Source organism: Lissotriton helveticus, chromosome 4_1 (assembly GCF_964261635.1).
Source record: "Lissotriton helveticus chromosome 4_1, aLisHel1.1, whole genome shotgun sequence".
NCBI lineage: Eukaryota > Metazoa > Chordata > Amphibia > Caudata > Salamandridae > Lissotriton > Lissotriton helveticus.
The window spans coordinates 1,526,856,044-1,526,878,074 of NC_136063.1; the positions used below are offsets into that span (position 1 = coordinate 1,526,856,044).

Consider the following 22,031-nt stretch of genomic DNA (forward strand, 5'->3'; position numbering starts at 1 on the left):
TTCCAGTACACTTAATACCACATAATTACTATCCACATAATTCCACTGCACACTTTGCCATATTATTCCACTACACAAATCCACTCCACACCACTCAATTTCACGATACACAATTCCACAACTAACTATTCCAATCCAACCCACATATTAACACTCCACACCACATACATTCACTAAAAAAGAAAACGTATAGGTGAAAAACATTGTCATTTGCAGCGTCAATAGCTCTAACTCACAAATGCGAGACTTTTTGCATTGCAAATGCTTGTGTTTGTGTTTTTTATTGGAGGTCCTTATATAGCAATTTATTTTGCAAATGTACCTACCTATGTTGTGTGCACATCTACGAAAAGTTGTGTTTACGCTCTACCAGTGGGAGAGTCCTGTTCTTTTTTTGTCGCTGCTCAGGGGATAGGTTTGTTTGCACTGGAGGTTGGTTCAGTAGCTCTCCCACTACCTCTAGGGAAGAGCAATATACATTTCTGTATAGTGGTGTCTGGTGTCTTTTTAGAGCTCACCCTAGCAGCTCTAAAAAGTCTATAGCAGAGACTTGTGATGTTAGAGGAAAGGCCTCTGGGATGTGTTTTTAAATCCTATGCTTTCCTTGTGTTCCAGTGCGATCCGACGACCACCTTTTCACAAGAATGTATGAAGGAGTCAGCTGCATGTTAAGAAGCAGCAATGATGCCGGAAGGGTTTTGGGGTGGCGGGTGCAAGATAGACATGGAAGAGAGAATGGAAAAAAGAACGAGAGAAGGAAAGGTCTCGAGGAGTAGAGGGTTAGCGTGAGGGAAAGAAGAGATGATAAAAGCAACAATGGAGCAAACTACACCAATGACTGTAGGCATCAATGATTAGGGAAGAAGAAAAAGAAAGAGTACTTGGAACTCAAGCAGAGGAAGGACACAAATAAAGACATTAATCAACACTTAGTCCATGCTCCATTGAATGGACAAACATACGAAAAGAAAGTGAAGCTAGGATGCGCTGGCCAATGGGAAGCAAGAAAATGAGTGACAATGAAGCTAACCAATGGTAATTAATGGGCTGGCTTTAAGCCCTTTTAAGATTTTTATTTTTCATGTTTTAATTTTTTAAGTTAACGAAAGGTCTCTCCAGCTACAGTGCATGCACTGTCTCTGGCGAAACCTTAAAACATAATACCACTCTGCCTAACCGAATCAGTGGATGGAGTGTGCTAGGAGAACTGTTACAGATTAGGCCTGGGAAAATGGAAATGTCATGCTTAGATAGAGTAAATGTAATTAAAATTAATATATTGACCCTCTTCTACTGTTCCCAGAAAAGAGCTCCAGAATCTTTGTAAACACCAAGTCGACATTATGTGGACTGGCACAAGAATGGGATTGCTTTTGAAACTATTGATGGTATGAATGGATAAAAGATCTCACCATTCCTGATATTTTAAAATACTTCCATGTTTTGCACTAAAGGATTTTAAACGACTGGTCCAGCACGGAAAATGTGAATAACTTGACATACATGGATAGGGCAGTTGGAAAGAGGGCTCTCGGGGACTTGGTCTCCTATCCAGAAGAATCGAGACGAAAGAGCGTGTATGCCAGTTAGATGATCAAAACCACTCTAGTGATCCAGGATCGAATTTGTATTCAGTTTGGATTCACCACCCATCTTGCACCCTCAACACCCCACCTTCCACTTCTCAATGCATTGCAACCCTTAATTCTTGCCTGCGATGAAAATGGTACATTGAAGAAGGAATGGAAGATAGAGTAATTACATAAGGTTTATGAACCGTGTAAACAATATTTGAGCCCCTGATTCCAAGCACATTCATTACATAAAAATTAGAGACTATGTATAGAATCTAATAAATAAGGAAACCGCCACAAGTTCTTGCATGTTGTTCAAAAGGTTTATCAAGGAAAATAGTGGCATTTAAAGCATTGTTTTGTGAGTTTGTATTGCTGCTGGAAAGCAGACCCAACAGTTTTCGGGCGTACCAGGACAAATTGGGTAAGATCATGGACAGGAATGTACAAGACTGAGAAGGGCAACAAGTGTGGTACGGCTTTACTGCGGCATATAACAGAGAAGCACATTACAAGATTATGTATCAATGGCATCCCATCATCTGCCCAGCCCCTTCCTTTTCCCATCCACCCCACAGCCTCATAGATTTACCCAAATTCAGAGTGGAAGTGTTCGAGACTTCAAGACTTTAAAAGGTTGAGGGAACATTCAAACATATTTGGTGGGCTTGCTTGATGATTAAACTGTTTTAAAGAGCAGATATTTGTCTCATCAAACAGGTATTGGTCTTTCCCATTACAAATCACTTGGGTCAATTTCTTGTGTACTAAGGACAAAAAAACAAATGCCTAAGAAGTGAAAAAGTCTGTACTGATGCACTTGTTGGGAACAGCAAGAATGTTGATAGTTGCCTGCTGGAAGTAAATGGATAACCTTCAAGTGACCCAGGGCATACAAAGACTATGGGAAACTATACCTTTGGAGACATTATTTTATGATCTCCTAAAACAGGATATGACATTTTCAAGAACGTGATAGTTGATGATACAGTATTTGTCTCTTGTGGATAATCTCTTTTGCCTGCTGCGCCTTTACCATGTACAGTTGTTTAACTTGATGTAGGGGAGCAACACATAATAGCACAGGTGAAAAGGATATGTATAATGAAAGGAGATGAGAGAAACCGTTGCTTATGGTCCATCCAGAAAGAGGTTGTTTTCTGGTTTTTGGTTATTTTTTGGATAGGTTTGTTCCATTTTGCATAATAATGTACCATAATTCAATATTATTAATGTAGATTACAATCTCCTTTAGTTTACTTACATATGATAATGAAACCTAATACAGTGTTTGATATATAAAAAAAATGCAGTGATACTCATTGTTTTCATCGACTTTTTTTATTGCAGGTTGCTGAAGTTCTTGAGATGCCTCCCATGAGAGTATATGAAGTAGCTACTTTCTACACGATGTTTAATCGTCAACCAGTAGGCAAATACCATATTCAGATCTGCACAACTACACCCTGCATGCTTCGGGACTCTGACAGCATACTGGAGGCAATTCAGAAAAAACTTGGTATCAATACTTATTTATAAATCTATCAATTTGTAGTAATAGTATTGCTTGAGTTTTATACATGGTTGTAAAACAAATGTGAAGTATTAGTTTATCACCTCAAATAAAAGTCGCAATCCTTTTTCAGGTTAAACCACAAGTCACTAAATAAACATCTGCTTAACTCTCTGGTAGCGTGGCACAAAGCAGTCCAGCTTAACATAGTGGCAATGTGTAAAGTATTTATGCAGCACTCAAGCAGCAATAAAGTGAAAACATTACACAAGAAGGATCCCCAATTAATTAATAAAACTAGAGAACATTTTAATAAATTAAATGGCACTAAAATGACAAGAATCCCATAATTAGAACCAGGGAGATAAGAGTTTTTGAAGTTTCAAGTAAAAATGGCCAAATCTGTGGGTATCTGGTTGCACTGGACCAGGACAGAGTCCGGTTCAGGTCGGCCATGATGGAGCGCACACCATAAACGACCAGGTTTGTCCTACTGAAGGTTTTGCCTTCTGACTTGGGTATAGGGTCTGTTCTGCAGAGCTCTGTCTCACTCTGGATCGGGCCCGGTGAAACTTTCAGGTGGGAGCTGCGCGGCACAGCTGGGCTCTGCTTCCTATCTGGTGAAGCTTTCATTCAACAACTGCTCGGTACAGATTTTTGAAACTCTGAGTTGCTCAGAGTTGGATACAGTGAGCCTTCTCTTAGCCTTCTCTATTTGAGTCTTCTCAGCAGGGAATTGGGAAAGACCTCCGACATTTATCTCTTTTGTTTACTCAGGAGGTCAGCAGACTTACACTTGGGGGTCGGTTTTGGGGTGACGAGTTCTATGCAGGCAGGTCCAGTCTTGCTTCAGACAGCAAGACAGTCTTTGAGTTTTCACAGATCCAAGAGTGTTCTGATTTCAGGTTCTGGGGATGCCACGTTTATGCCTAGTGCCAGCATGTTTGTGGAGAGACAATCCTTTGTCTATTTCCTAAACTGGTTCCATTTAGTTCCCCCCTCTGCTCTAGGTTTGGCTTCAGCCTGGTTAGTGAAACGAAGGCAGTAGCACGTCCAGTTTCAGGTTCTTCTGTGTGGGCCAGGACAGGTCCTTTAAAGTTCACTCAGGGTAAAGGTATAGCTCCTCCACAACCATCCTGTCGGAAAGACCCATACCTCCCACGTACAGGCCCTTTGTCACCTGTCTGGGAGCAATACGCACCTCACTTTGGGGAGCCAACAGGGGTCCGGTAACACCTGGGCAAAGTCATTCAGTTTTAGGTTTAGGCAGAGAAATAACACATTTCTAAAAGTGTAATTTCCAAAATAGTAAATCAGAACCCGACTTCACTGTTATGTTGAATTTTAAATGACTATTTAAAGGATTCTTTGAAAAAAATTCTAGCTGTTTCCCAACTGAATTTAGCCCTTGTTAAATTTATTTGGGTAACCCAGTGTTAACCTATTGTGCCTTACCACAATGCAAATCGACTTCGGAGATTTTTTCGCTGCCATATTAATTTTTTTATATATATATATATATATATATATATATATATATATATATATATATATATATATATATATATATATATATATATATATATATATATATATATATATATCTCAAACACCAAGTCCAAATAGCGTACGCTCTCAACAACCGAAAATCCACACCAAGTAGGATGAAGAATAAGGGGTTTATTCCTCTCACAACATGTTTCGGCTTTCAAGCCTTGCTCTTGAGTGTTTGACTTGGATTACCGGCGTGCTCCGCCGGCGAGTACGCCACCTCCCGAGGGGCCCCAGCAATCGGAAGGAGCGATGTGTTTTTTTGGATATATATATATATCATATCTATATCCTGCTTCAGGATTTTCTTCTTGAAAATAAAGTATACAGTTTGCTCAGGGCTTCGTCGTATTTCGGGGCTTCTCTCACAGAGAGCAGATCAGCCCTCTTTTGTTCATCCTCAGGTCCAGGAGCGTTCTGAAGTAGGTGTCTAGAGATGCTGCATTTCAGCGTGGATGGGATAGCTTCACGGCACACCGTAAACAATGGGGTGAAAGTTTCTGGGGCCACCCTTTCCCACTTTAGGCAATTTCAAGATGGCAAATGGCTTTAAAACTTGTGGGCGATGTGAGGTGAGTACTATGGTAATCCTGATGTCCTCCCACATCTAACACCAAAATCCAGTTTGAAGCAGCCACCAGTAAACCCAGAGACAGAAGTGTGGTAGAACTGAAGCGGGGTTTTCCAGCAACCAGACCATGAATACATAAGAGCTGTTTTGGCACCCTGTTCCCTTCCTTTCAAGTGTACCCAGAGAATTATATGTAATCTCGGCACACATGCCAGGCAGCATTTGAGTAAGCAGTGTCAAAAATATTATCCATAGCCCCATCCTGCATATTTGGTAAGGTTTGGATGATTCATCTCTGGTCATTTGAGTCAACCTGTTGTTTTCTTCTGGAAGTCATTTCAAACCTTTTTCACACATGTTGAAATCCTAGTCACTAGATAGGAGAAAAACAAATGCAAAATTCACAGTTGATTTGGATTTTAATAAATAATAAATATAGTTGTTTATTTTTCTAGGTTGTCCCACTCCTGAGACAAAGTATCAGGATTTTAATCTGCATTCTGGCTTTCTCTATGGGTCACCCAGCCTTCATAACGTGAAAATAGATTTTGGGTGCTAGTCACTGTAAGGACACTTTAACTTTCTACATGCCGTACATTTAAATACCAGTCACCCTGCCTTGTGGGCTTCAAGGCCTACATAGGGGTAACTTTTTAATATGTAAAAGGGAGGTTTTGACCGGTCAAGAGTTTATTTTGACAGGTCATAATGCAGTTTTTGCACTTCTACAGTCCGGCTACAGTGGTAGGCATTAAGCCATGTTTGCAGTGCCACTGTAGGGTAACACACAATAGATGCTGCAGTCTACTATTGACACAACCTACAGACCCTGGGTACATTTTGGCCCATATATTAGGGTCTTATAGGCAAGCTAAATATGCCAATTAGGATAAACTCATTCCATCATTTTGAAAGCAGTAGCACCAGCACTTTACCTCTGGTTAGTAAGGGTAAAGTGCTCCATATTCTACAGTCAGTAAAAACACTTAAAGCAAACAATCTTGGGGTACATAAGCAAAATATGGTCATTTCCTACATTCACCAATCAGAAATACTAGAATATGTATGTGGTTTAAAATGATTTCATGCACAAGCCTTTAGGGACTGTGGTTGCGGATGATATTGTAAATGTATTGCGACTTATATAGCGCACGTATCACCCGAAGGTATCAAGGCGCTTGCTTAGGGAACCCGTCCTGGTATTCCCCTGTGAGATGCCCCGGCAGGGTATCCACAAGGTGAAAGCCAGGCATCCCGCCGCGAGGGGCCGTAGTGGAGATTAAGCAAGCTATTGCCCAGAGTCGCAGAGTGTGACCCCGTGAGTTGAGTAGGCACCAGAGCGCGAATTGTCGAGTCCGTGGAATTTTTGAGCCCGAGACCCGCCGAGGCGGGGAATCGAACCCTGGTCCACGGCCGATCTCAGCATCCGGGTCTGCCACCTCTAACCACTGAGCCACGCTTCTCCACAGGTGGTAACACTAAAGAGGAGAGCTTCAATTATGTCTGCTTGCAGAACTAGCAAGTTCTGAACTCCTTCACCCACAAAACCTTGAATCCTTTCCCCTGAGAACAAGGTTGTGCTGTACACCAATAATTTTTCTTGAAAAGTTTTGAACGGGTATATATCAGAAAATGGCTTTCTAGTTTCTATGTAGTTTTAAAACTCCATTCTGATTTAGAGAGGGCTCTTGAGAACCTTGAGGTTAGGATGACTTTGTGATACAAGAATTTTATTCAGCTCTGTTAATGTTATGCCTTGACGTTGGGTAGTGTCATTTTTATTAGGATTCTCCTAAGCCAGCGCACATGCGCGGCTCTATGAGGTTTCTAGTAAGGACTCTTAAACTCAAAATACAGGCTCGTGCGTGTGCTTTTTTTTTATCACCCGCAATTGGCCTTTGAATACGTATTTCTAAGAAAGACGGCACACAATTGATCCAAGGCAGGTGCATGTCCCACCCTCTCTGTCCCCTGGCCTAGGGTGCTCGGGAGCGAGCAGCAGCGCCATCTGTTTCCAATTATCCAGTTAATTGGAAACAGATGGCGGTCAGCGCTGGTGGCACAGGTGATCTTGTTTTTACTTTCCACAGCTCAGGCCTGGGGGTGGGGTGCTTGGTCTGGAAATGCCTGGGTGTGCGTGCGGAGAGCAGGAGCTTTTACAAACAGCTCACCCGAAATGAACTTAGTGGCATGTGCATGAAGGAGGAATCTGCAGAAAGCTGCTGTCTCCCAGCACACACTGGCCACTACCGGAGCGAATGAGACGGGCAGTCCAGTCCCAGAGACACCCCTCCTATATCTCTTGCGTAAGTACTCAGACACAAAGGTGCCCTCGCGAGACGCGCATACACACGGCCCTCCCACAGCATGATTCAGTGGTTTTGGAATGTGAACCCATTGAAATCAATCGAGATGAACATTTTTGGGGGTTAGAGGAGGAAAATTTGTAGGAGTGGGTGACCTTACTCAAGCCAATGAGATCCTTTTACTTGTTTGGGGGTGGATGGCCGGACAGTGCTTAATTTGAGGCAGGCACTCACATGACCCTCTTGAAACGAGGAAGAGAGACTATAACACGTACATCACACTCCTTACTCACACACAGTTCAGCTCTACAGGCCGATCTCTCGTGCCGGCCTGTGCCGGAAATAGAGCTATGTATTAGATGCACAGAAACACCGGCCTCAACCAGTCACTCACTGATCTCTCTCCGCGTTTCATGAATCACAAAGACAAGCACGTGCACGTCTCTTAACTTTGTGCACGTCATAAGAGGGACTTTTATCCACATTCAAGGAACCTGTAAGTATTACAAGCGTGGGCCTGCAAATCCCAGCATGCAATATGCTGCAGTGAGCCATGAAAAATCGAGAGGCACCCTGTTGTTTTAATATTATTATTCAACTACAATCCACATCCACTACCACTATAGTATTAACCATTTCTGCGCTTTTTGCTGCTGGGGCTGGTGTGCCTTGGCGTCCAAACAGGTAGGTAATTTGCTTATTTTGGGCATCTGTGAGGCTGCACATCTGCCCTTCATTAAACATACTCTGAAGACAACCGTAATGAGATTTGGGTCACCTCTTTGATAACGCCCACACTATCATTCTGCTGTCACCCCTGAATTAGGTTGGTCCTTATTTTCACCGCACCTCTTCTCCTGACATTCATGCAGGCTTCTCTTTGTGTACCCTGTCGCTAGAGCATTGCAGTCTTCGCCACAATCTAGGGTAAGTAGTACCGCGGGTGCAAAAAATGCTGCAGTGAATATCCGAAAGTTCTCTGCAAATAACCCTGAAGCTGTGCTGCTCGTTCCAAGCTCAGTCTAAGAATGACATTGTGCATTGCCGTGGCGTAAAATGGCGCCCTCACATGCAGAATGGGAAGAGGGGCCCCTGAGTCTGCCAAATGACGGAATGGTGCCTCTAAATAGTAGTGGGGACGGAGAGGTCTGTCTGGTTCCCCCATCCCCTGCGTTGCAAGGCCTGCAGGGGCTTGTGTTACTCCTCTGTCCTCTTATTCAGTGGCCGCCTCTGCTGTGCACTGGCGCAGTTCCGACACATGAAATGATTTGGTGTACCAGATCCTCGCACTTCTGCCCAAATGCTTGGCATTTCTCTTTCAGTCTCTCGGGGCATTTCCCACAGTGCATGAGTGGTGCAGTTGTGTTGGCCGGGTTACTGGCTGTTTGGTGTGCTGGGCAGTGCTTGAAATGGAAAAATAGAAGTGCTGGTTCTCTTCCTCTCAAAATAAAGAAGCATTGGCAAAGCCAATTGGTCTCGCCTTTGGGACCTTACAAGTGTTTAGTTATCCAGCACAATATCCTTGGTGCAACAACATCAACTGTTGCATAGCTAAACACTTATACGGTCCCAAAGGCGAGACCTATTAGCTTTGTCAATGCTTGTTATATTTACTATATGTATTCATATGACAATTTATTTTTCTGTTAATTTTAGGATTGCTTTTGTTGAGCAGTGCCTTGAAACTATAGTGTTGGGTATTGAAGATTTTAAAAATAGACTGGACAATTCAAATCCAGATCATGTTCTTTACTGTAGTGGGTTATTGGTTAGATATGATGGCACTTTACAGTGGCATGAAAGAGTTGTGTAATGCATTCTAACTTGTTTTTACCTTTTTAAGTACTCATACAAAGTTAATAATGCAAAATTATGTCCGGAAGATCAAGATAAATGTGTGGCCTATCCGATCAACGCTCAGATGATAATTTGTTAAGAAGATGTGTGTGTTGTGTGTGTTGTGTGCCATACTTTCTGCATTTGATATGCAGTTGATATTAGTTGGTTGAACTGATGCCCTGGTGAAACGGTCTGGCGGAGGAACATTTTAAGCTTGATCTGTATCGGCAATAGCTGACTTACTTTCCTTTGTATAAGAATAGAGAGGTGCTGGTAAGTTAACCTATGTACATTATACTCCCTATGGTACCTTTAGTCCCTTAGCTTGCCCCTTCCTTCATTAAACAGACCTGCTCTGCCTTTAACTGTGTTCTGTTACCTCTGTATAACCTTTCAAAAAATAGAATTGGCAGACTGAGACATAATCCATGTGTAGAGAGGGGGGTGCTTATGCACTCTGGTCTCCTGCATTATATTTAGATCCATTTTCAAGCTTTATCAAAGAATCAGGACCACTGACCCATGCATGTGAAGAAAAGTGGGCGAGGCTGAAAGACCAAGTTCTGGAATTAATACTGTGTGTGACATTATTACTCGTTTGTGCTGGAAGTAGGGGTCCTGCAGCACTCTCAAAATAACCATGCTAATTTCCGAAGGTGAACAAGTAATTTAAGATGCCTTAAAAGTTTGTTTTTAACTAGTCAACTATGCTTTACTTTCAAAGACATAGGTCAAATGTCAGGCTAGGTCTTATGATCAATTACTGCTTATACTTTTAAAATGGAGATTGGTGTTTACTTTTCTTTCTCTGATTGCTAAGTGAGAGGATTTTGTAAAGTGAACTATGCCGGAATCTTGCCCACGTGAAAGGAAATGCTGAAGGAAGTCGTTTTTCTAGCACACATTTTAAACACCTATAAATTAACTGTACAAATATATTTCACAATATATAAGGCAGTTTAGAAAGCATAAATGAGGCGATTTTTTTGTAGTTCTGAACTAAGATGGAAACGAGGATTTGATATAGGATTAAGCTAATCAAGACACTTTACTTAGTCATGCTCAATTGACAAATCCCACTGAAATACAATTTCCACACATTGCCCTTTGTGTGCTAAACATTTTTATCACCAACACTGTCTGCTCAGAGTTACTTGCCATTTAATGTGAAATGTGCGGTCTGTGAATGACAGTACACTACCACACCAAGATTTAGTAATGTATTGTCCAGTAGACTTATTACCACTCTTGCTGAATGGGCTCGTCTCCTTTGCTACACTTTGTGACGCTAGCATTGTTCACAATCCCTATGAGGTCAGTGATGTAACATTGATGGTAGCACCTCTGTAGAATTGTGTGAGGTAGTCTAGTGGTTGGGGGGCGGAGTCTTGGGAGGAGCAGGAACAGGAGGAGCCGGGGGACAGGAACCGGGCAGTTAGAGTAGGGACAGGAGACAGCCTGGATGCAACACAATAAAGCTCCAGTATACATAAGAAATAGTGTCTGTGGTTATTAGTAGCAGGATGCTACAACTGGCGACGAGGGTGGGATGGTGAATCCCCTGCCTGCAGCCCCTAAGTAAACACCTGTCCCTAGGCAGCGTCGAAGAAAACGCCGCCGAGTGAAGCCCAGCTGAGGAGAGGAGCCGATCACGCATCTCACGCTGGAAGCGTGTGCCCTGAGTGAGTGTCGCGATTGCAGAGATCGGGAGCCCACTCCGACCCTGTGTGGCGCGGAAAAACTGAGCAAGAAGTGCCCCAGAACAGCGAACGTCGTCTGGGAGGCGCCGCTGTCAAGCGCTGTTGAGAGCGCAGAGATCGGGGCTTGTGCATTTCCCGACGGCGGAAAACCTCACGCCCGATGCGTGAGTTTTGGCAAGTGGTCGGAAAGAAGCGCTGCATGGCCGGCGTTTGAAAGACGCTTTCGCGCCAAAAGAAAGCGCCGGAATTGCCCCAGTGACGCTGACGATAAAGGAGGTACTGGGAGCCCACCCCAGTCCCACTGAAGTGACTCGTGAATGTGGAAGGGGTCCCAGAAGCCAAGTGACTCCTGCAGAGGCACCGGAGAGAAAGTGCAGAGTCGGCCGACATCGGGTCTCACCCCCGATGTGTGAGAAACGGCGAGCGGCCGACGGGAGAAACCGGAGCTCGCCCCCCCCCTGGCCTACCTGTAGGGTGAGAGTGGCCTCGAAGCTGAGCTGCGGAAATCCTGGTGATCCAGTGAAAAGACCATCGGTGAGTGAGCTGAGGAGTGCATGAGAACCAAGACCTCGTGGAGAATGAGAGTGCATGGAGGCGGCCATCTTAGAGTCAGGCGCCTTGGAGGACATCACTAAGCTGTACCTGGGCGGCCATTTTGAAGTCAGGCAACCCAGAGATAGACCCCTGGATGTCCAGAGAGCGGCCATTTTTAGAGTCAGGCGTCACCAAATAAACAAGCCTTGGCAGACCAGAGCACTTAAAGACAACAAGCACGAGCTAATGCAAAGCCAACCAGATAAATAAACAAGCACAAGTTGGTGCAACACTAAATGCAGGTTTGACAAAACACCGAGATACCTGAGAAAATAGAAACAAGCATTGGCGAAGACCAAACAAGCATTGGCAAAGACCAAACAAGCACTGACAAAATCAAATAAACAAGCAGTGGCGAAGAGCATACAAGCACTGGTACATGCAAAGAAACGAGCATTGATACCTGCAAATAGACAAACATTGATACATGCAAATCAACAAGCATTGGATAAATCGTGGCAAAGGAAGAAAATAAGCATTGGTGAAGGCCAAACAAACATTGGTGAAAACCAAACAAGCATTGGCGGAAAACAAACAAACACTGGAAAAGCAAATAATCAAACACTGGCAAGAAACAGCAAACCAGCACGAGCACCTACAAAGGTGATGCAACATACATTGGCCAATGCAAGTGTGGAAAAGAAACTAACGCAGACGCATGCAAGAGACAGACAAAGACGACACTGAGCACTAACCGAAGAGCGCCGAGGGGAGAAGAGCTGCTGGGCAGAACTGCAGAAGACCCAGAGGAGGGCAGTCCTACAGAGGACCCCGGAGAGAGTAGAACCATCCAAGTTCATTCACCGGCGCATACTGTGATGGTTACAAAGACTATCAATTCCTAAGCAAACGACAGACCAAAGACCTTGACCAGAATCTCCCTCTCTCATGGCGGGAGGAGACGTAGCACAGCGGGTCACTCCATAAATTGAAGTACCGGCCCCAGCGGTGCAGACTGATGATTGGATCTCGAATCTCAAACGACACTGGTGGCTCGAAGCATTGGAAGATTTCTTAAAAGCCAATGGTGAGCAAAGAGAGAGAAAATGTCTGATACTACTCCTCCATCTGGTGGGTCCTGAGGGCCGATGCCCAATCAGGACATCTTCCAAAGAGGATACAGAAATCTATAAAAGACTCCAAAGGGAGCTCTGTGCCCATCTCAACGCACAGACAGATGTGGATCATAATCGCATGATTTTCAATACAGCACGGCAGGAACCAGGCGAACCGTTGCCAAATTTCATCACTCGGTTGCAAAGTCTGGTACGAGGCTGCCACTTCAACACTTTTACAAATGATGATGCGGTTCGACTTCGGATAGTTGAAGGTTGCACAAACCCTGACACAAAGCGCAAGATCCTGCAAGGGCATTGGTCGTTAAAGGAAATCATCAAGAAGGCCGAAATTGGAAGGCAAATCAAAGCAAGAGACGGATTGAAGGACGTGCACCTGAGAGCAAACCATCAAGATATCTGGGAAGACAGAACTCAGAAAACAAACAGATCTGAAAAGAGAGAGAGGGAAGGCAGACCAGAAAAAAGACAACGGGAAAGATACAGTGACAAAGAAAGTGACAAGGATTACTCAGTCAGATCCCTCAGCGTCCGACTACTCAAAGTCCACCACGGATCACTGGGAGTCAGATGACTCAGAGTCAACCATCCAAAAGACAATTCCAAGGAATTATTCACCCCCCAGGAGTTCCTCAAGGAGTCATTCAAAGTATGACACACAGTACTCTGATGAGGAAAGAGCGTCAAGTGGGACAGATTGCACTCCTGGACAAGAGGGCATTCTGCACAACAAGTGGGAGAGAAAGACAAACCATAGAAGAAGGGGTCGCACTGGTCCACACCGGAAGTTGGCGCAGGAACATCAGTCGTCAAGCAGTGAAGACGAGTCCAAGGAAACATCTGGCAGGAGAACACATCACCCCCAGATCAGAGGTGTTAGAGCATTAAACAAGCAAGAAGGAGAAACAGGTCGCACAAGACGGACTGATCCTCCACAGCAACGAACCAGAAAAGATCCATGCACCCGTGGCTCCCGCGACAACGAAGAAACGGAGAGGAAATTGGTAACTTCAGGCGAGAAGGACAAAGAGGCAAAAGCTTGGGACCAAGCACAAGGAACAAGCACGGGATCATCAAACAACCTCCCAAATAAGACAGCATTGAGGATGTTCCAACAAAGACACACGGAGAAGCTTCTCAAAGACAACTCAAAGGGGAAGTGCAGTTTGCCACGGACTACGGAATTCAAAAATCCATTACCCAAGACAGTTTCAAAGAAACGTTTGAGAAGGAATGGGGAGAAGGATCTCTCTGACGCGGAGTGCACATCCATCCGATCCTGGAAGTCGACAAAGGACTTCTCTGACCCAGAAAGCACGTCTATGGCCAGGAACTCCTCTGGTTCAGAGAGCGCATCTGTCCGCTCCTCTAAAAGGGGTATGGCCAAGACCTCCTCTGATTCAGAGAGCTCGTCTGTCCAATCCTGGAAGTCGACAAAGGACTTCTCCGACCCAGAGAGCACGTCTGTTCATTCCCGTGAGTCGACCGAGTCATGGTCCCGACAACAGCCATGGCGTCAACCACCCGAACGCACCATGGAACCAGAGGACATCCTTCCCGTCAAGAGCAACATGTCACACACTAAGGTCTCTGAATACTCAGTCACTCCACAAGACAACCTGTCATGTCAGTCACAAGTATATCCGGACATAGATCAGACACCGTCACCCCTGAAGGGATCCGCGAGGCTGACTCAAAGGACCTACAAAAGGAAAACAGAGACAGTGGACCTTAGTCACCGGATGGGAAGGGACCAGCCAGTCATTCCGCAAGGAAAGCCGGACGTGTCAGTAGAGAGAGATTATCAGATGAGAGAAAAACATGCCTATGCACAGAGAGCTCACGAGTTCGCCAGACAACCCGAGGCTGTGAATGAGTTACCGAATCAAGCCAAGACAGTTTCATCAAATAGCACCATACTGTCTGGTATACATGACCCTGAATTGGAGGGCAGTGTTGCCCTCGGCTGGACAGGACAAAAGGAAGTAAAAGTAGATGCGGGCGCTCTGAAGAGGAGAACATTATCCACTCATGAAAGAGATCGAGCATCTGAACTAACCGTAGTTACACCACCAGAAGGAAACATGAGGACTGCAGACTGTGAGAGTAAACAGTTTACACGCAACGTGGTCAAGAATGCTCTGATCAAGACACCGGAAAGACTAACCAAAGCCAAGCCCATCACTGATTCGACACTAATGAGGCTTGAAGAACAGGCTGTCCGCCAACCCGTGTGGTGGATTGAAGAACTGCGAACACTAAGGACATTAAGCTCACTTTGTTAAGAAAGGGGGAGATGTAGAATTGTGTGAGGTAGTCTAGTGGTTGGGGGGCGGAGTCTTGGGAGGAGCAGGAACAGGAGGAGCCGGGGGACATGAACCGGGCAGTTAGAGTAGGGACAGGAGACAGCCTGGATGCAACACAATAAAGCTCCAGTATACATAAGAAATAGTGTCTGTGGTTATTAGTAGCAGGATGCTACAACCACCACTCTCAAAATTGTTCCAGCACCACTGGTATTACTCCGCTGTTTTATTAATGTGTAAAGTATCAAGTTTGCTAAATAATCTTTTGTAACTAACTTTCTAAAATATTCTTTAGGCATAAAGGTCGGAGAGACAACGCCTGACAAAATGTTTACTTTGATAGAAGTTGAATGTTTGGGAGCCTGTGTAAATGCACCGATGGTACAAATCAATGATAACTATTATGTAAGTCAATTTTTCTACCTCCTTTTATTCAAATGTGCAGTTTTATTGACTCCTGTATGGTACTGACCTGTAATTTAGTCACTCCACCATAATTTTGGTTGACTCTCGTCTCACCGACTGATGAATGTTTCGAAGCTTGCCCATTTGTTTCAACCATTTCTTTTGGTGTGAAGTTGATCAAGTGAACACCGTTTCTAAACTGATACATATTAGGATTTTTGTTGTAACCAGTATAATCAAAACAAACACAATATGCTATGTTCGCACATTGCGTTAAATATCAAAATCAACTTTAGTCCTGCAAAACACTATATATAAAGAAAACAGAGGAAGGACGTCTGCATCGCACAGGATGAAGTAGCAGGGAAGGAAGCACTGAGTGTCCATGCCAACACAGCTCTCCCACATAACTTAAAATGCTATGGCAATACTGTGCCAGAAAAATAGCTCATTACTTTGACAACAGTCGCAACAAACTTTATATCCATTATTGATTTGCAACATTTTCATGGAATTCGGTTCTATACGTTTATCTTTCTGGTCACTCAAAGCGCCTTCTAAGCATGCATCCAATTAGGTAGTGAATTTTTTTTTAACCAGAACAGTAAATGTTGACGGTGGATAGTGATTGAAATAAAGCTTAAATAAATCTAAATGCCTTGTCAGCCCTCCAAAATGTTGCCACAGAAAATTAAACTAGCAGAGTAAAGGAATGTAGAGTTACTAAACGTCTAACAGCAGCGTCAAACTTTTATTTTTTACAATGCTCTAGTGTAGATGGATTTGTGTTTTATTTTTTGTTGGTTGAATGTCTGTTTCCCATGTGTCTGAATGCCTGACTAAAATGTAGATTTCTTTTCTCTTCCGAGATGTGTATGCCTAGGTCAACTCAAATTAGTACAGTATTTGTCAAAGACCCATGAGTCTGATCAGCATATTTATTGGATACATCTTCCCACAGACTTCTACTGTAGCAATTATCCTGTTGCTCCTCTCGCTGTACGAAACAACCCTGCTTGGATTCAGGAAACAGAGTTCTGCTGATCGCACGCACCTGAAGCTCGTCAGCTCGCCGGGCGGGAGACAGAGAGTCTGAGAGTTGAACGCAGAGGCAAGCTGTGTCGGGCTGGAGCCGCCAGCGATCGAAAACTTCGGGCGGTTAGGGCGGTGGAGGCTTCAAGCAAGCCGCTGGAGCTGCCGAGAAATGAGAACGCGGCGGGAGCCACCATTGCCACTGTTGCCCGGACCCCCGGAGCGGTCGTTGACACAGGAGCCGTAGGAGCCGCTAGTCCAAGTCAGCAGGGCGGCCTCCAATGCGGCCGTGGAACGCCTGTGGTGCCGCTGTAGGATTGCGGTAAAGTCAAACACGGTAGGAGCCGCTCGCATCAAGCTTCATTAGCGGCCGCTGGGAATAAACGCGGTGTGAGCCGCAGGAATCCCGCTGTAAACCTAAACGTTTCAAAAAGGGGGGTGGTGATGGACAGAGTATCTGAATTAAGCAGAACACTCCTACCCAGTCAAAAGATCAGGGCTTGATCCAGCACCATTTTTTAGCTCACTGCACCATCCCAGTTCAGAACCTGGCTACATGCAAATTAGTCTGTCCCTGGCCCAGTGCATCATGGGAACAGGGCAGACCAAACTACCAAGCCAATTCTTTACTGGAAAGGAAACAAGCTTCCGGGGACCAGTTTCTGGCATTACAGCCGTCTTCGGCCCGGCTTGCTTGAATCCTGATGGTGCAGTGAGCAAGGGACTCGCATCTGAGCATACCCTTCCACACTTGTGGTGGCCAAAACGATTCAAAAAGGGTGGTGGTGATGGACAGAGTATCTGAATTAAGCAGAACACTCCTACCCAGTCAAAAGATCAGGGCTTGATTCATCACCGTTTTTGAGCTCACTGCACCATCCCAGTTCAGAACCTGGCTACATGCAAATTAGTCTGTCCCTGGCCCAGTGCATCATGGGAACAGGGCAGACCAAACTACCAAGCCAATTCTTTACTGGAAAGGAAACAAGCTTCCGGGGACCGGTTTCTGGCATTACAGCCGTCTTCGGCCCGGCTTGCTTGAATCCTGATGGTGCAGTGAGCAAGGGACTCACATCTGAGCATACCCTTCCACACTTGTGGTGGCCAAAACGAATCAAAAAGGGGGGTGGTGATGGACAGAGTATCTGAATTAAGCAGAACACTCCTACCCAGTCAAAAGGTCAGGGCTTGATCCATCACCGTTTTTTAGCTCACTGCACCATCCCAGTTCAGAACCTGGCTACATGCAAATTAGTCTGTCCCTGGCCCAGTGCATCATGGGAACAGAGCAGACCAAACTACCAAGCCAATTCTTTACTGGAAAGGAAACAAGCTTCCGGGGACCGGTTTCTGGCATTACAGCCGTCTTCGGCCCAGCTTGCTTGAATCCTGATGGTGCAGTGAGCAAGGGACTCACATCTGAGCATACCCTTCCACACTTGTGGTGGCCAAAACGATTCAAAAAGGGGGGTGGTGATGGACAGAGTATCTGAATTAAGCAGAACACTCCTACCCAGTCAAAAGATCAGGGCTTGATCCATCACCGTTTTTTAGCTCACTGCACCATCCCAGTTCAGAACCTGGCTACATGCAAATTAGTCTGTCCCTGGCCCAGTGCATCATGGGAACAGGGCAGACCAAACTACCAAGCCAATTCTTTACTGGAAAGGAAACAAGCTCCCGGGGACCGGTTTCTGGCATTACAGCCGTCTTCGGCCCGGCTTGCTTGAATCCTGATGGTGCAGTGAGCAAGGGACTCACATCTGAGCATACCCTTCCACACTTGTGGTTGCCAAAACGATTCAAAAAGGGGGGTGGTGATGGACAGAGTATCTGAATTAAGCAGAACACTCATACCCAGTCAAAAGATCAGGGCTTGATCCATCACCGTTTTTAGCTCACTGCACCATCCCAGTTCAGAACCTGGCTACATGCAAATTAGTCTGTCCCTGGCCCAGTGCATCATGGGAACAGGGCAGGCCCAACTACCAAGCCAATTCTTTACTGGAAAGGAAACAAGCTTCCGGGGACCGGTTTCTGGCATTACAGCCGTCTTCGGCCCGGCTTGCTTGAATCCTGATGGTGCAGTGAGCAAGGGACTCACATCTGAGCATACCCTTCCACACTTGTGGTGGCCAAAACGATTCAAAAAGGGGGGTGGTGATGGACAGAGTATCTGAATTAAGCAGAACACTCCTACCCAGTCAAAAGATCAGGGCTTGATCCATCACCTTTTTTTAGCTCAATGCACCATCCCAGTTCAGAACCTGGCTACATGCAAATTAGTCTGTCCCTGGCCCAGTGCATCATGGGAACAGGGCAGACGAAACTACCAAGCCAATTCTTTACTGGAAAGGAAACAAGCTTCCGGGGACCGGTTTCTGGCATTACAAATGCTCTGTCCATCACCACCCCCTTTTCTGAATCGTTTTGGCCACTATAGGAGTGGAAGGGTATGCTCAGACATGAGTCCCTTGCTCACTGCACCATCAGGATTCAAGCAAGCCGGGCCGAAGACGGCTGTAATGCCAGAAGCCGGTCCCCGGAAGCTTGTTTCCTTTCCAGTAAAGAATTGGCTTGGTAGTTTGGTCTGCCCTGTTCCCATGATGCACTGGGCCAGGGACAGACTAATTTGCATGTAGCCAGGTTCTGAACTTGGATGGTGCAGTGAGCTAAAAAACGGTGATGGATCAAGCCCTGATCTTTTGACTGGGTAGGAGTGTTCTGCTTAATTCAGATACTCTGTCCATCACCACCCCCTTTTCTGAATCGTAAACCTAAACGTGGCAGGAGCCGCTTAATAAAAATAAAACATCAAAAACACCAAAGCGGCAGGAATTGAAAGTGGAGACTGTTTGGAGGACGTGGGCCGGATTGTAATCGCCCAAACTCACCGGAGAGACCTGTTCCTGACTGGTTTGTGGGTGCGGGACTGCGAGTCCTAGCAGGGAGAGCGCTCGAACCAACAGCGCACCTGCGACTCTTCCCGCCCCACCCCTCCTCTGTAGCTGATAACGGCTCGCGGGAGCCGCTCGCAGCCGTCTTGTGGAAAGACACTTTGCCTAATTGCTGAATTGAAAGCGGAGACTCTTTGGAGGACGTGGGCCGGATTGTAATCGCCCAAACTCACCTGCGACTCTTCCCGCCCCACCCCTCTTTTGTATATAGGTCAGCACACAAACGCGCGCGGGACTGAGCACGGGGCAAAGCAGGCCCTCAGAGGCTGAAAAGGCTGGTGCTGTGCGGACCCCTGCACTATTTTTAGTATAATTTATTGTATTTCTAGTGTTAGTATTATTGTGGCTAAATTGTCTATTGTTCGGCTAATTTTTAATAAGTTATGACTGCCAAGAAATTGAGGTCTGGGGGACTTCTGGTAGGTAGGTCTTGCTCTAAAACTAAATCTAACTCTTTACGAAATAAGGATGCCCAGACTTCTCTATTAAAGGGAAAATCTCAGCTATTTAGCTTATGGGAAAGAGGCAAGGATAAAATACTCTCTGGGATACCCACGTCAAACGATAGTTCACAGGTCGGAGCTGATGTAGTCCAATACGTAGAGAATAGGGATACTACTCCTTCTTTCCCTATTTTTGTACCTACGAGGGTGGAGAGTATTGGCCCCCCTCAAGAGGAGTTGGGGGTCCTCTTGTTTTATCAAAAATTTCGACTTCATCTCGGCAAATTGTTGACTCCACAAACAAACTTGGTTTTTCCCCCTCTCGTAGATTATCTGCACAAAGTTTTAAAACTGTGGATGTCATAGTACATAGTAAAATGTTTAACTCCGGTGAATCCCCAACTCCTCTAGAGAATTCTTCTGATACCTCATTGCAAGAGGCAGCTCAAAATATCGATCCCCTTTGTCTTGATATAGATATGGATCTCTGCAAAAGGTATATAGAGGATGAAACTGATGTGACATTAGATCCAAGAAAAACCTCGGCAGGACCTGTTCCAACTGGGCTCCTATTATATAGCAGCACTCCTTCCAATAATTCTCTTCTCTCTTTGCCCCAGTTAAACATTTCTTCTAGTCCCCCATTTAATATCACCAGTACTGACCCAATTGGGCCTTTTAGGCATGATAACCCAGTTTCAGAATCATTGATATGTCTTGAACATTTGCTTTTTTCTATTCTTTCCCTGTTGGAAAGATTTGTTGGCGGTTCCGATTGTGTCTTGGAAACTGTGACCCAAATATTAAAGGTTCTGCTAGATAGAAAGGGGGGGAAGGATTCTAGCCCATTCTCTGCGACTGTTCAATCTGGCTCTGATGCACCGAAGGTTCTATCGGAAGAGAATGTGATTATCGTTTCAGTCCAAACCGATTTACTGGAGAATTCTCCGTCTTTAGATAAAAAGAAGGTACTAACAGATCGGAAGATTTCTCCAATAAATCAGGCGGAAGCTCTCAGGAACAACTGTGTGGTGGAGGGTGATTTGGAAATTGAATCTATAGGTGTCCCGGGAAAAGGAATATATCAAGATTTATTTCCCATCTTTAAGCCTCCTGTTAAAGTTGGAAAAGAGGAGGTATCGGTGCTATCCAATGAGGGAAAGATAACGCATTTAAAAAAGAATGGTGGGAAAAGGAGGAAACAGTTACGTAGATTTGCTAAAAAAAAGGCGGAGGAAAATTAACTTTGAAAACCACCTCAATATTACAGTTAATAATTCCCCTGAGGAAATTCGGAAGGATAAGACTTCTTATGAGATACTGGGCCTATCAGATACGGGTGTTGTTCCCTCTTCCCCCAAAATCCCCTCCCCTCTATCTCTATGCAGCCTATATCAGGTTCTGCCTGTCCGATACCTGGGGGATTTGCCAATATAGTTCCTCCTGTGGAGTTGATGAAACCTGTCGATCAAGTGTCATCTAGCCTTAATCCTCTAGCGAAGCCATTCCCCACCATTGCAGGAGGGGATTAGATGTAATAAGGTCAACTGAGATAATTGAGGAGGAAAGTATCGATACCTTTATTCTAGATTTTCTTCCCTTATTTGATTATTATTTTAACTTAAATAGATCTACATTTCTTAAATGTCTCCATGAGACCTATGGATTGAAATTGCTACAGACAAACGATATAGATTTAGTAAAAATCTTGAAAACTGATGTTGGGACTCTAACTAGAGTAAGATTCTACTCAAAACCTGTTGTTAACCTTATTCTCCAAAAAATTGAAAGTTTTCAGTGCAGGGGGATTGATGTTATGCCGTTTTTGGTTAAACCCCAATCCAATAGATTAATGGGTAAGCCTTGGTTTTCTCAGGCTGTAGTTGGAAATGGGGCTTATCCCCATTTCCAAATTAGTATTGCAAAAAATGGGCGGCATGTGGAGCATCCAAATCCCCCTCTCTCTCACTCTCATAGTGCTCCAGCAGAGGAGTGTCATCAATGGAATTGGTTGCCTGGAGTCCTAGCGAGTAAATCCTCCTATAAATCCCAACTGCAACCGTATCTTTAACAAAGATTTCAGGATTTTATCCTGGAACGCTGCTGGAATACGAAATAGCCCTGAAAAATTACTATTTCTACTTTCATTAGAGTTCAGTGTTAT

General features: G+C 44.8%; 1 protein-coding gene across 1 annotated transcript in view; it reads left to right on the forward strand.

The window, feature by feature from the left end:
• The window catches only part of NDUFV2 (NADH:ubiquinone oxidoreductase core subunit V2), a 175,465-nt gene that overhangs the window by 106,433 nt on the left and 47,001 nt on the right, over positions 1-22,031 (forward strand). Inside the window, exons 5-6 of the mRNA XM_078688131.1 lie at positions 2,925-3,093; positions 15,326-15,435. Coding sequence (XP_078544257.1) covers positions 2,925-3,093; positions 15,326-15,435 — 279 coding nt within the window. The remainder of the gene's footprint in view (positions 1-2,924; positions 3,094-15,325; positions 15,436-22,031) is intronic.